The sequence below is a fragment of the Paramacrobiotus metropolitanus genome, unplaced genomic scaffold (assembly GCF_019649055.1).
Source record: "Paramacrobiotus metropolitanus isolate TYO unplaced genomic scaffold, Prichtersi_v1.0 Parri_scaffold0000070, whole genome shotgun sequence".
Classification (NCBI taxonomy): Eukaryota; Metazoa; Tardigrada; class Eutardigrada; order Parachela; family Macrobiotidae; genus Paramacrobiotus; species Paramacrobiotus metropolitanus.
In genome coordinates this window covers 197,742-210,669 of record NW_026570290.1, presented here as the reverse complement: position 1 = coordinate 210,669, position 12,928 = coordinate 197,742, and the positions used below count along the sequence as shown (strand labels likewise).

Genomic DNA, 12,928 nt, shown 5'->3' with positions numbered 1-12,928 from the left:
CATTCCTTGATATCGTTCTTGATCCTGATTGTTTATTGACATTATTCTTGTCAGTTCGCGCATTACGCGTGTAAGCTGTACATTTCAATTTTTACAATAAATTCAGAGTGAAAAAACAGAAACTATTCAAGCTGGAAATAAGGCAACAAAGGCGCAAAACTGAGCCACCCGAGAAACGCACCCGCCTCTACCCCTGAAAACGCGACTGCTGTATAGCAGCTTCACGCTTTGGCAGTGTAGATCGGAGATCTTTGATCATTTATTCGCTGGCAGCTGCCGTTGTGTCCCCTTCGGCGGCGGCGGTCGTATCTTCACCTCCTGCAGCAGAAGTGGTATCCTCTCCGCCAGCGGCGGAAGTGGTATCCTCGCTGGCGGCGGCAGAAGTTGTGTCTTCGCTCTGCGCCGCGGTAGTTTCTTCTTCCGGTGCAGCGGTGGTGGCTGCTTTGCCACCGGCCACTTTCTTGGTGGTGGCTGCCCCACCAGCAGCCTTCTTCGTCGTAGCTGCACCGCCAGCTGGCTTCTTTGTGGCAGCCGCTCCGCCGGCCGCCTTCTTGGTGGTGGCACTGGACTGCGACTGGTCGCCGCTGTCGCTGGCATTTGCTGGTTTGCTTTGAGGAGCAACGTAATCAGCAGGGGGAGTGTCGAAGATATCCTTGTCAGTGTACAGTCGGGAGTTGGCGAAATCCTCTTGTTCAGCGAATCTGCATTTGGTAACCGCCAAAATGCTTTCACGTTATTAACACGTTTTTTTTATTTCTGTACATTACAGTTATATAATTATATTAAATTTTATGCTTGGTATATCGAACGCTTAAATATTTGCACCGTGCCAACCCAAACCGTAGCACACGTGCAAATTGTACTTGTTCTACAGTTTGGTATCTTTACAATACATACATTTACAGTTGTAATCGTACGTACTTACACAATACATTGTCGTTATTGCGAATAATTAATAATTTTTCTTACTTCTCGCAGTCAACGTTGAAGAAGTAATCGCAGACGAGGGTGATCTGGTTGAAGAGGGTGCTGTTGACGCACAGATAGCTGGTCTTGTTCCCGTTGACATCGCAGCGATGGAACACTTGGCATTTGCTGGGCACATCGGCGTAGAAACCCGGCTGCTTCTTGCTGCTGCAGTCGAAGCTGCTGTCATCTGGGATCTCGGCCAGTGTCGGATAGTCGCCGGATTTGGCCTGCAGGATGGCGGCTACTTCCGCGGCATCCAGAGCCGGCTTCAGGTAGTCCCAGACATACTTGCCGCTGCTGCTGCTGTCTCCCGCAGAGGACGGCGACGACTTTGGGGCGGGCTTGGCTGCGCTGTTGGCGGCCGCTTTCGGGGCGACGGCGGCGGTCTTCTGCTTGCCCGCTGTTTTCTGAGCACCTCCTTTCTGGCAGGATACGATGCCCAGAACCACGGCTAACACAATTAGGAATTTCATGACGACTAGGAAGATTCCACTTTTCTTTAAAGTAGAGATAATCGGCGCGGAACAATAGCAGTGCAGACTGTGCTCAATTTAACAAGCTTTGCAACGGGAGTATGAATACGATTTTGAGTGCCGGTCTACGCGGCTTTTTATATGCTTATCAACGGCTTGGTTTAAGTTTGCGGCGCTTTATGTTATTACGCAATTAACTACATGAAGCATGCTGCCGGTTTAATCATGGATATCAATGATTGTCAATTTTTAATTCTGCATGCGGGATAAACCAGTATGTACGGCGCACGTGCTAATGTATAGACACTTAAATTAAATACAAATATTAATCATCATTATTCTGCGAATCAGGATCGGCGCGCGGGCATTGCATTATGTAACGCTGTCTGTGCCTATTGTAAAGCTTGCGCAGCACGTGGTTTCAAGTATCTCCATTGGAATTCGCTCCCAGGATTTTAGGCAGGTTACAAAATTAAATCGAGTTTACTAGTATTTGCGAACAGTACAGACTGTACACAGTAACCGGTTACGATCTGTAAGATAAGAATGATATACCTTTAAATCAATGTTGCTAAAATTCTAATATCAGAATTTCAAGTTTGAATAACAGGTGATCGAGGTTGTAACGGAATTCCCTCCCAGGATTCTATGACTCTTGCAAATAAAATCCAGTTTGTTGCCTGTTGGTTACTAATTCTTCGAACTCTGCACAACAAATCAATAATAAATTAACAACCGGTTACGATCGCTGGCTATGAGTTATTCGAATAACAAATAGTAATCGATAACGATCCATACTAATAAAATTTAAAGGCGAAGGTCTAAAATTTTATAGATTAAGTTACAAAAAAATCTACAGCGAATACAAAATCAAAGACGAAATCGGCAGACAACAAACCGATATTTTGTTTCGAATGTTTCTCCGATATGTTCTCTTTTCACCAGAAAATGTAACTACAGATCAAAACACAAAACCAGAATTTTATTCAACAATTCGTGACGAGTCACAAGACCCGCGGAACAATCTCGTTGCATCAAGGTACAACCGTCCCGAACTGACAACAATACTTCGGCACTTCCCATTATATACAGTATATAAGCAGAAACAAAACGCCATTCAATTTACCGGATGTCCCCTCTCTGGAAAAGGATAGACTGTCCCAGCACTCCGGCAGCACTACTTTTGGGACCTGTCGTTGCCGTTCCACCCTATTGCCGTCATATTCCGCCAGTTCCACCGGGGAGGTCATGGTTTTCGGTAACAGATTGCTCGGCTGCATCAGGATGTCGTAGTGACTGGCGTTTGTTGCCGACAGGAAAGTGGATGGGTATATTACGGAGGCTCAATAAAATTGCATCCATCTAACTGCAGACGGTCGCCTCAAACGTTGATGTAGTTTTATTAAGCATCCGTCTTTATTCAAGCTACACTCGTTGCAAAAACGTGCAGCTAAAACCCCACGCGTATCGAAACACGCAAGTGGATTGCCGAGATTTTCATAGACGCTGATCTGCACTGACTACGATCAAGGTCATACCCTTTAAACGAATTTAATTTTTTATCTGAAGACAGAATGGACAATGGGAAACGTAGAAAGGTATATTTTTAAAGCAGCGTAAGCAATCGAATTTCTGCCAAAACGAGTAACTTATCAAACTAGAATAACAGTTTGATATTCTCAGGCGATAGCTGTCGATTAAACGATAGCCGTTTTAAGAAATTTTGGAGATATTCATCGGTGCCTTAGTTATCATTGGCCAATATAAAGCATTTCACTCAAACGGTTTTTTCGCAAACCCGATTTCAGTCTACTATCGAGATTTCCGTTAGCAAACGCCATGAAATTACTGTTAGCTTTTTTATTCAATATCATCGCGCTTCCAGCCTATTTTATGCACGGTAAATACGAATAATTACGCATCCTCACTAAAAAGGATTACCTTGCTGGAGACAAAAACGCTGATGTTTTAGAAAGTCTTTAGTATCGCTTTCAGATAAAGCTATTGCAAACTAAGCTGGTCTTTAGTATCACTTTTTATAAAGTCTGTAGTATCGCTTTCACAGATGGACTCACGGAGCTTGAAACCGACTGCAACTCTGGTGCAAACATCCCACAAACCATAACTCCGGAGCCGGTAGAGTATCCATTTCGGACAGATCTGTTGACACGAGACGAATGTATGGCATATGCCAACTTGAGCCAAAATGGCGAAATCTGCAGCCCAGTTATCGGCGTCCGAGAATGCGAGGGCCCATCGGATGATGAGTATCTGCTGAAAGTGCTCTCTAGAACTTATATCAATGTCAGGTGTTCATGGGGGAATCGAACCCTTCTGACTACTGTTACAACGAATATCCACCTAATCAGCCCAACTCGAGCGGCTATCATCGATTTAAAGGAGCGCAACGACTCTGCCGATCCAGTCCACCCTGAGGTCATCAATCCCATTCGGAACCAGCTCATCGAACTCTGTGTATCCGATGTCCGCACAACGGGTGTCAGCGCAAAGATATACGACTTGGGCGTGATGCCATATTTATTACTGCTCCAAATTCAATCCGGATCACGCTTGGAGATCCAGAAGAAACATTTTTCGCGGATGTCACAAATACGCAGCATTACTTTCTCGCACTGTACTATTGAAATGCTGGAGCCGTACACGTTTGCCGATTTACCACTTTTGCATAGCTTGTCGCTAGAGGACGGCGCCGGTTATGTTTTGTTCCGACAACACGCATATTCCACGAAGCGCCAGTTTCCGAACCTACTCAGTGAGGACGATTTGGACATGATCCAGAAGCTGCACTGTGATTGCTCGTACGCTTGGTATCGAAATTTCCTGAAACAAAAACCCCATCTTATCTCCGGCAAAAGAAAAGGCGAAATTGCTATTGTCGGAAACTATATGACCCCGTTCGTTGATGTGGGGGTGCTAACTACGGCTGCGGTGCTTAAAGTGGATTGCGCGCAAAATCTGACTTATAGCAATGTTGGTCGCAACCTCGGCGGTAGCCAGTATTCTTACAATTCCTCTTGCTATAATTTACAATGTTGAGCAACAGACCCGTAACAGTGCCCTTCTGTTAACAGCATTTTTAAAACACGAATGAAGTTAAATGCAGCGTATTGGTAATTTCTAGTAATACACAATAAATAGCTTTTCAGCATGAAATAAGAAAGATAATTCTGAACAAGCATTGTTAGAAAATTTTCAAAACAGACTTTTACGAGGCCTTTCAGGAATATTTGGCAGTTGGGCTCCGCGTTGCGTGCCGTGCCCTTTAAATACTATCAATAGAATTCGATTTCAGACGGCCTTCAGCTTACTAGTTACAATTTTAAATTGTATTTTCCAACAACAGTCACGCAGTAACCACTTATGATCCAAATTTGTAGTTTTAAAATTAGAAATGCAAATTTCTTTAAGGAGACTTTCAAGAAAATCTACACTGATTCACTGAATAATAATTCAACGGGTTTTAGGATGGTTCTTTGTACTTCACAAGCAAGAACCAGTTTGAAATTACCGTTATAGTTTTTGCAACAGTTTCGTTATACACAGAGGTAAGAATAAAATAACTTTGTAAACTGGCCTAAAAGCTTATTAAACCCTTTAGACAATCCCTTAGGCTACGAACAAAGATTAAATTATTCCCAATAGCACACCTATAGCATTTTATTTTTTGTTTCCAAAATTTTCTGTTGTCCGAATGTTTTTCTTTCTCACTTCCATAAGCTGAATCAGCAAAAGAAGACACGCAATACTACAAATTCTATTCACATTCACTTGTGAGTATGTAAATAACGTCTCAGTTTCTCAAAGAGAAATTAATTTTAATGAGACAGAAAGTCCACTCGAAGAAAATAGAAGCAGCTCCAGACCGAGAGAAAAGCCAAACAACAAAAATATCAATAAAACACCATATTAATCGCTAATAAGTTTCTTTTTCTGCCATCTAAAGACGAATGGTAAGTAGGTAAATAATAAGCACCCACTTAGCCTTCTCCTGCCGGAGAGCTCAGAACGGTTAGTCGCAAAAGCATAAAATATAAACTATTAAAAACTCTATATACAGATAAAGCGCTAATGCCAAAACCCAGAACACGTAAACTATCCCGTTACAGTCCTTGCTAGTTTCCGATCCCTCATCCTCCTTGTTATTCCCTGATGTGCAATCTGTGCTGACAAAGCACCTTCCTCCTTCAGTGTTGTCAGTTCCCGCTGCTCGGCGAGGTATCTGGTCGCATTCTCCGGCGTAACGTTCCTGGCCAGCATCAATTCGCAGAACAAGCGCAGATCCGCAATCGCATATTTATCCGCCATAATCACAATCACTTTGGCATTTTCAGGATTGACCTTTCCCGTTTCGCACCCGCAGATATAGTCCCGCAGAATGGCAGCACTTTCCCCATCAATATCATCAAGTTCACACAGCGCACACTGGTTTTCTTTGGTGTTACGCGATAGCATGGCGACAAAGACCGGCGAATGTGCCATCAGCAGCCAGCGATGAACCGGGAACTCTTGACCGTCACTGGAGCGGATAACAAAATCGGTGGTGTGTTGATCGACTTTTGCAAGAATACCGGCTTGACGCTGGCAGAATTGGTGACGATAGACGTTAGGATCCGGCTGCATGGTGCACACGCGAAAGGTTTCCGATTTTATCTCCACGATGACATTTATCATAACAGTAATGGAGCCATCTTGTATGTTTGAATAGATCCGTGTGACTGATGAAGCTTTGTTTGCCCCAAGCAGAGGCGGAAATCTTGAAGCGATGGGTCATGAGTTTGCAATGCGGAATAATTGGCGACATGGATCGCCCCGTAGATAAGCTGAAAACATAAATTCAAACCGGTTAGAAATATTTCATTGATTAAGCCATTATTTAACATTTTACCTCTGTAGCTTAAAAGACTTAAAAAGCTGCGGAGCGACAATATGGTTAACAACTCTTGTCGCTCTGGCGAATATGGTTAACAACTCTTGTACAGCATATTTAATCAGTCAGTGTTGTAACATACAGTCGACGATAGGTTCGACATAGGTACGTGCTCTGATTTTATTTGTTCACGCGAATTTACAAAGTAATAATAATTATTCCGTATTGACAATGACCCAGCACGCGGTGCGCCAGAGTTTTACCTTATTCGACATCCAGCAAGAAAACTTTTTTGACCAGTGTACGTAATGGAGTTTTTTGGCGTGTTGGTGCAATACAGGTAAACACTTAGAGAGAATTCTTAGACGGGTTCTGGCTGGTATCCAATGGATCCACACGGCACGGTCTTATTCCGATACGCCAGGGCAGTTACCGATTCCCAATTCTTTGAAGGTGATTCCGGCGTTGAACATCATTGTTTTATTATTCCGGTGGAGCGTGAAACATTCCACCGTCCACTACAGTACGAACCTAACCTGATGTTGATTGGTAACCTCACGCGCAACGATGTTCGACTGCGAGCGCATTATCGCAGTGTGATAACGTACAAATTAGTTTATGCAACCTTAAAAGCGTTTATTTTTGAATTATGTATTACGATTCAGCCAGCCGTCAGACAAGATTTATGGACTCTAAGCAGTGACTGAATATTCACACAAGTCAACGCCAATGCACAGATTAACGAACACTTCGTTTATGCAGATCAAATCTGTCTGCTGCTGTGATACGGAAGTTTTATTAGGTACAAACGAAAAACGGCTAACGGACTTTTTAATAGCATTGCTTACCTGCTGTTGCTGTGTTCGCACCTGGATTTTCTAAGTACTAAGCCGAAATGCTCATGCAAACTCAATATACAAAGAAAACCATTGGTACTGGCTCGCATATTTTGATTACATCATATAAAAATTACAAAGACTGAACTCCATTGAACTTATGCCACATGTCTAATGGATCCAGTAGCACACTGATAGGAGATACAACGGTAGATATCATACGAGTATCATTTGTATCGGCATAAAGAGGTTCAAGTGGCACTTAACCGAGAGCCTCTTATGGTGCTTAGATCATGGTTTTGGTTGGATAGCAGAGTTTAAAAGCAGCGATTACAAATTAAATAAATATACAGATGCACGTAACAATTAGTATACTTTAACTAAAACTAAATTAACATGCAGTCATGCACAATATCAAAGGAAAAATACGCCTTTAAGTATCCGGGTAATTTTTTGGTTTATAAAACCCGGTATATACAATTTGTCGGTATGGACGACCGGCACAAAAGTGCTTGAATTTGATTGCCAAGAAATAAACTACGGCGTATGATCTTCTTCACAGGAACGCTGGTTCATCTTGACTCTTGAAGAATGGCGAAAACCGTGGAACAAATTTTATTTACTCTTGAACTGTGGTGAAGACACTCGTACTGCAGTGTCCATAGTGCTCAGTTAGGTCGGCTCTGCATCTCTTTAAAAAGAAGTGTGTTTACAGCTCGTAATTTGTTCTACAAAGCTCGCGATCGTACCTGCAATGCCCACAATTTCGCTTCGAGCGCGTGATTGCTTATCTGAACTACAGCCTGGCAGCCCGTAATCTTCCGCGAGCTTCACAAAACCTACCGCCGCCACCTGGAAGTTACCCAAATAATTCGGTCGTCCGGCCTTCTTTGTCTTCTTTCCAGCCGGAGATGTAGCTGATAGAACGAGGCGAACCATGAATGACTGGCTACCAAACTGTGGTGGCTCACAACTGTATATAAATCCTCCTGGATGCAACCTTCCAGCGCTTTCCTTGGCAAATTCGGCCCAGTTGTATTCCGAAGAGGATGTGTGTCGACATGGCCAGCAGATTGTTTCGGGGTCTTTAAACATCGTCACCTTGATGGTCACAGTAATGCAGTCGTCTTTCAGTTGGCCATCGCGACAATTGCTGCCAAAGAGGGCGGAGTGCTGAATTAGTTCCGTGACCCCATGAAGAGTGATTTGTGAGGTACATGTTGGTGTCCGGTGAGGTACGAACAATTTAAATCTTCCATTTTCCGGTTTCCACCCTAAGCGTCAAGTACTGCTTACATATTACATAATTATGTACTTGGCAAACCTTGCCAAAAGTTCAGTTAGTGCCCGTATACAGATATTAAGAAATTTTATCATTTTTTTGCAACAAGTTGCAGCATGCTTTACTGCCAACTTGTTCATGACTTATAAAGAATATAAGTTTTACTGTTTGCACAATGCAAAAGCGTATTTCTCGTGCTCTCATAGTTATAATATAAGTAATTCCTATACAACGTGCTAAGCAGATGCTGTATCTCCTGCCCGGGGCCGCACCTGGTGCACCTTAGAGCTTGCACAGTTTGGTGAAAGCTAATTTATTTTTATTATTAATTTATATTATCGTCATAACGAGCACAAATTTCAGCACATACCGATCCTGGCTTTTGGCGAGTATCCCATGCGTGCCGCTGTATGACGTGGATCCCAAATCTTCGTCAGTTAAATACAGGAACACCGAAACATATTTTTCCGAATCAGCAACAGTTCCAGTTCCCAGTTTGCCCATGTTGCACGGAATGATCCGAACACGCCAGAGACCTTTGTAGTCGTGAATCCCTAGTTCCGCCATGGTAACCCCTGTATTCATTATTGGCTGGGTTTGATTGCGATATGAGGAGAAGTTTTTCACCGTCCATTCCAAGGAAAACGAGACGCTCTTTCGAGAGGTCTCCTCTTTGACAACGATAGCATCCGATCGTTTGCGGAATATATTCGAGAACATGATGATAGAAAGCTGCGCAATACAGCCCGTAACTGGTTGAGTTCCTGGAGAAATGGCTCTAATCGCGTAGGCCTACCACAACACAAGCAGCTGCAGGCTTCCGTTTTGGGCAACAATAGAGACCATCATAATTATGTATGACATCAGCCGGTATCGATCGCGATCATCGCGGTTTGCTTTCGTAAAATTTTCGAGTCTGCTGACTGCATTAGTTTAGCACATGTTGATGTAGGGACCGTACTTGGTTTTATTGACTATTTTGCTTTGATTATCGGCCACGTCATTACACTCAAAAACATTACACTGCACTGCACCGTGTACAAGCCTGTCCGTGTAATGAGCACGTAAAGGTACAGCTAATGCATATTTAGCGCGGTATTAGCGCTGAGCACGATGGCCACTACACTACGTTTACCACAATGCGTAAATGCGCTCCGCAGTTAGATTGTCCCTTACTGCACCGACCATTTTCTAGCCACCATCCGCCAGGCAATTACAAATATTCTCATTAAATTATCAGGTGCGCAGCAGGCCACCAGCCAGCGAAACGCATGTTACTTATTGTTACGTGTTTAAACAGTGTGGCGTAGCGTGGCGTTGTTGGTTGTTTGGCGTACCCCATGAATTTACATTTTTCGCTGTTCTTTATCGTGCTCATCATCCGGACCGGCTTGTACACTGTATATCGTTTCGTAGCAGGATGCTCCAAGTAGCTCCAATTTTCCCAGCTGCTGGTGCTTAAAATGTGTGCCTCAGTAATCCTTTTTCTAAAACCACTGTACTTATTTCGTGCTTTCACGGTTTCCGCATATTCATACCAGCAAACAAATCCGACTGACACAGATGCCGCTATAATATTGTAATGACATGTTATAACATTTCTGTTACAGCTGTACCGGCACGGATGTAGTAAGAATACCGCGAATGTGTCTTAGTTCAGCCGCCGCGCTATGCCGCGATGGAATAGTTTTCCGTTGTGAATCCACACGTTGTTCCAAGTATTAACTTTAATATTCTTGATTATGTTTAATAACAGTCTACACAAACATTTTGCCGTGCATTACAGATACAAACCCCGAATACACAAATGACAAATCAAACACAAAATCTTAGCACAAAGCAATACACAAAAACATAATACGCAAAATTCATACACAAAATCACAACGCAACGAAACACATAATGCACAGAATCTTAACGCGGTCTATACAGACAGAGCCAAGAAGGCCATCGGGATGTTTTGCGGCCTATCGCGACTGCTGTAGCGGTGGGTCGTGAGGAGTCCTGTAGTACTTCAATATCCGTGCTGTTTGATGTTGTACGGTGTGTGCTAAGCTTGAATGAAGGGGCTTTTTTCAGAGCATACAGTCCGCGCTGCTCGGCAAGGGCGAGATACTTTTCAGCATTCTGTGGAGTGATGCTGCTGACCAACATGAGTTCGCAGTACGATCGCAGATCTACTACAGCATACCGATCCGCCATAATCAGAACCTTTTCTGCATTGTCCAGGCTGACCTTTCCCATTTCACATCCGTAGATATAGTCACAAAGGATGGCCACAGTATCCCCGGTGATATCCTCCAGTGTGCATTGCGCTTCTTGCTTTTCCTTCGAATCATGGGTCAGCATGGCTGCAAATACCGGTGAATGTGCCATCAAAAAGGCAACGGTGAATAGGAAAGTCATGGCCATCGCTGGAATGAATAACGAAGTCGGCGGAATCTTGATCACCTTTTTGAAGAAAGCCGGATTGACGTCGGCAAAACTGCTGACGATACTGCTCTTGATTAGTATGGATGTGGCAGACACGAAAAGTTTCGGATTTCAGCTCCAGGTACACGTCCATAATGACAGTTATTGAGTCATCTTGTATCTTCTCATACAAATCCGCATGCTTAAGGATGTCATTGCTGCCAAACGAAAAGCCCGCACTCGAGAAATGCTCCGTAATCATCTTGCCTGGCGGGACAAGTTGTAGTAGCGATCGTCCCGTGTGCACGCTAAAACAGGAGGAAACACCTGCAAAATTCATTTACACAATAATCATTGGCTAGAAGATTGCAACAAACAAAAAGGCTGAAGAGAGAAAGGGCAAAGTTATTCCAAAAAGACTTGGAAGGGCTTATGCACTCGAATTTATTCTAGGAACTACCAAAACAAGTTTTGTGGATGTTTTTGTGCTTGTGTCAGTGGTCAGTATGCTACTTAAAGCAGGCAAACTTGTACTTTACACTTCTATGCTCTAAGTTCTAACGCACCTTATTCGGCATCCCGCAAGAAAGCTACCTTGCCCCGTGTACGTTTTGGAAGCGGGGTCCAGGTCGGTCAAGCATAAATAAGCACCCACGGCATCTTTCGCTGGAGTTGGATCATGTGGATGTGGATCCACTACACACATCCGAATAGCCAAACGCCAGCGGCCTTCGCCGCTACTGATGCCCAGTTCTTCCATGGGGATACCGGCGTTCCGCACCAGTATCTCATCAGAACGGTGCAGCAAAACACCCTCGATAGTCGATAGTCCATCGCATTATGAATTGAATTTGTTGGTGATCAGTATGCTCTTGCACAACGATTTTCGGTTGTGAACGCATGATTAGACGGCAGGGTGTAAAACCTGGCACTGGCAAGTGCCTCTGGCGTTGCCACTGGCATGGCAAGGGATAAAACCTGGTATGTTATCCTTCTGGCACGCAATAAAATATGGCATATGCCAGAAAACAAGTGGCACAGCGGTTAATACTCGTAAATAAGTAGAAAATATTGACGGTGCCTCCATTGTACAAGTTGCAAAAATTAATAAAACTGCGATGGTATCAGTTGCATTAATAGCTGCTGATGCTTAAACCCGTACATGGACAAGAGTTACAAGACCTTACTAATTTTCTCAACGACTTACACCCACCGGCATGAATAGTTCAATCAGCAATTAATGCGTAATGGTGTTGCAAAAAGAATGAATTTGAAAACTGTGTCAAGCTCGGAAGCTCCAAACCACGCCGATTCACGAAGAATATACTGCATCCGCGTTTCGATCTGCAATCATTTGGCATGGACGGTGTAGGCTTAATACTGTAATGCAAAAATCCTCATCGCCTAATGGGCGCCGGTTGGTGCCCAGACAAAGTTCACTGCAATAATGACGAGTAGTAAAAACTTCTATTTTACCATCGGGCTTATTCCGCGCCGTCTGTTCTTTACGCGATGGTACAGGTCACGATAAAAAGTACAACCACACTAACATTTCCACACAGAGCAGATCAAAAGGACCCCTCTCTTTACATGGTACAGGTCACGATAAAAAGTACAACCACACTAACATTTCCACACAGAGCAGATGAAAGGGACCCCTCTCTTTACACAGCTGCATAAATAAAAAATGCAGATAAATATTCCGGCAATAGACGCTCAAGATAAGACTGTGATGTGATCACTGAAAATCCAAAAAACACCCGTTATTCGGTAATTCTACACCAAACAGACTTGTAAAAAATAATTTAACTTTTAGTTGTCATCATCATCATTTAACTTTCGTAATTAGCGGCATGATTTGCATACCAGTATATGCGAATTGTCTTTAAGCTTTAACTATACATGTTCCAAAGGAGCATTTAAATTTCAATAAATCTTGTATGAAATATGAATCTTTACATGTGCAAGCTCACTACAGATACAACCGGTACAAAGTGAAATGGCACTCATCGAAAACAGAAAATATCGACTTAAATCCAACGCTTATTGACTGTCTTTGACTGCATAT

At 43.3% G+C, this 12,928-nt stretch overlaps 4 protein-coding genes and 1 long non-coding RNA gene across 5 annotated transcripts; 1 reads left to right on the top strand and 4 right to left on the bottom strand.

Moving 5' to 3' along the window:
• Positions 1-15: 15 nt before the first annotated feature.
• LOC129594666 (uncharacterized) lies at positions 16-1,543 on the bottom strand. The gene is made up of 2 exons (XM_055491432.1): positions 970-1,543; positions 16-701 (listed from the first exon to the last, which is right to left on the bottom strand). The coding sequence occupies exons 1-2, from the start codon at positions 1,440-1,442 to the stop codon at positions 260-262; spliced, it is 915 nt and encodes a 304-aa protein (XP_055347407.1). The 5' UTR covers positions 1,443-1,543; the 3' UTR covers positions 16-259.
• Positions 1,544-3,216: 1,673 nt separating this feature from the next.
• LOC129594694 (uncharacterized) lies at positions 3,217-4,558 on the top strand. Its single transcript, XM_055491465.1, has 2 exons — positions 3,217-3,342; positions 3,508-4,558. The coding sequence occupies exons 1-2, from the start codon at positions 3,282-3,284 to the stop codon at positions 4,497-4,499; spliced, it is 1,053 nt and encodes a 350-aa protein (XP_055347440.1). The 5' UTR covers positions 3,217-3,281; the 3' UTR covers positions 4,500-4,558.
• Positions 4,559-5,380: 822 nt separating this feature from the next.
• Positions 5,381-6,689, bottom strand: LOC129594711 (speckle-type POZ protein-like). The gene is made up of 2 exons (XM_055491486.1): positions 6,594-6,689; positions 5,381-6,283 (listed from the first exon to the last, which is right to left on the bottom strand). Exon 2 carries the CDS (start codon positions 6,132-6,134, stop codon positions 5,556-5,558), a length of 579 nt encoding a protein of 192 aa, XP_055347461.1. The 5' UTR covers positions 6,135-6,283; positions 6,594-6,689; the 3' UTR covers positions 5,381-5,555.
• Positions 6,690-7,144: 455 nt separating this feature from the next.
• LOC129594684 (uncharacterized) lies at positions 7,145-9,372 on the bottom strand. Its single transcript, XM_055491453.1, has 3 exons — positions 8,819-9,372; positions 7,916-8,440; positions 7,145-7,857 (listed from the first exon to the last, which is right to left on the bottom strand). Exons 1-3 carry the CDS (start codon positions 8,844-8,846, stop codon positions 7,835-7,837), a joined length of 576 nt encoding a protein of 191 aa, XP_055347428.1. The 5' UTR covers positions 8,847-9,372; the 3' UTR covers positions 7,145-7,834.
• An 855-nt stretch (positions 9,373-10,227) lies between these two features.
• Positions 10,228-12,871, bottom strand: LOC129594683 (uncharacterized). The gene is made up of 3 exons (XR_008691221.1): positions 12,727-12,871; positions 11,427-12,601; positions 10,228-11,187 (listed from the first exon to the last, which is right to left on the bottom strand). It is a non-coding gene; the product is annotated as an uncharacterized LOC129594683 (long non-coding RNA).
• Positions 12,872-12,928: the final 57 nt, after the last annotated feature.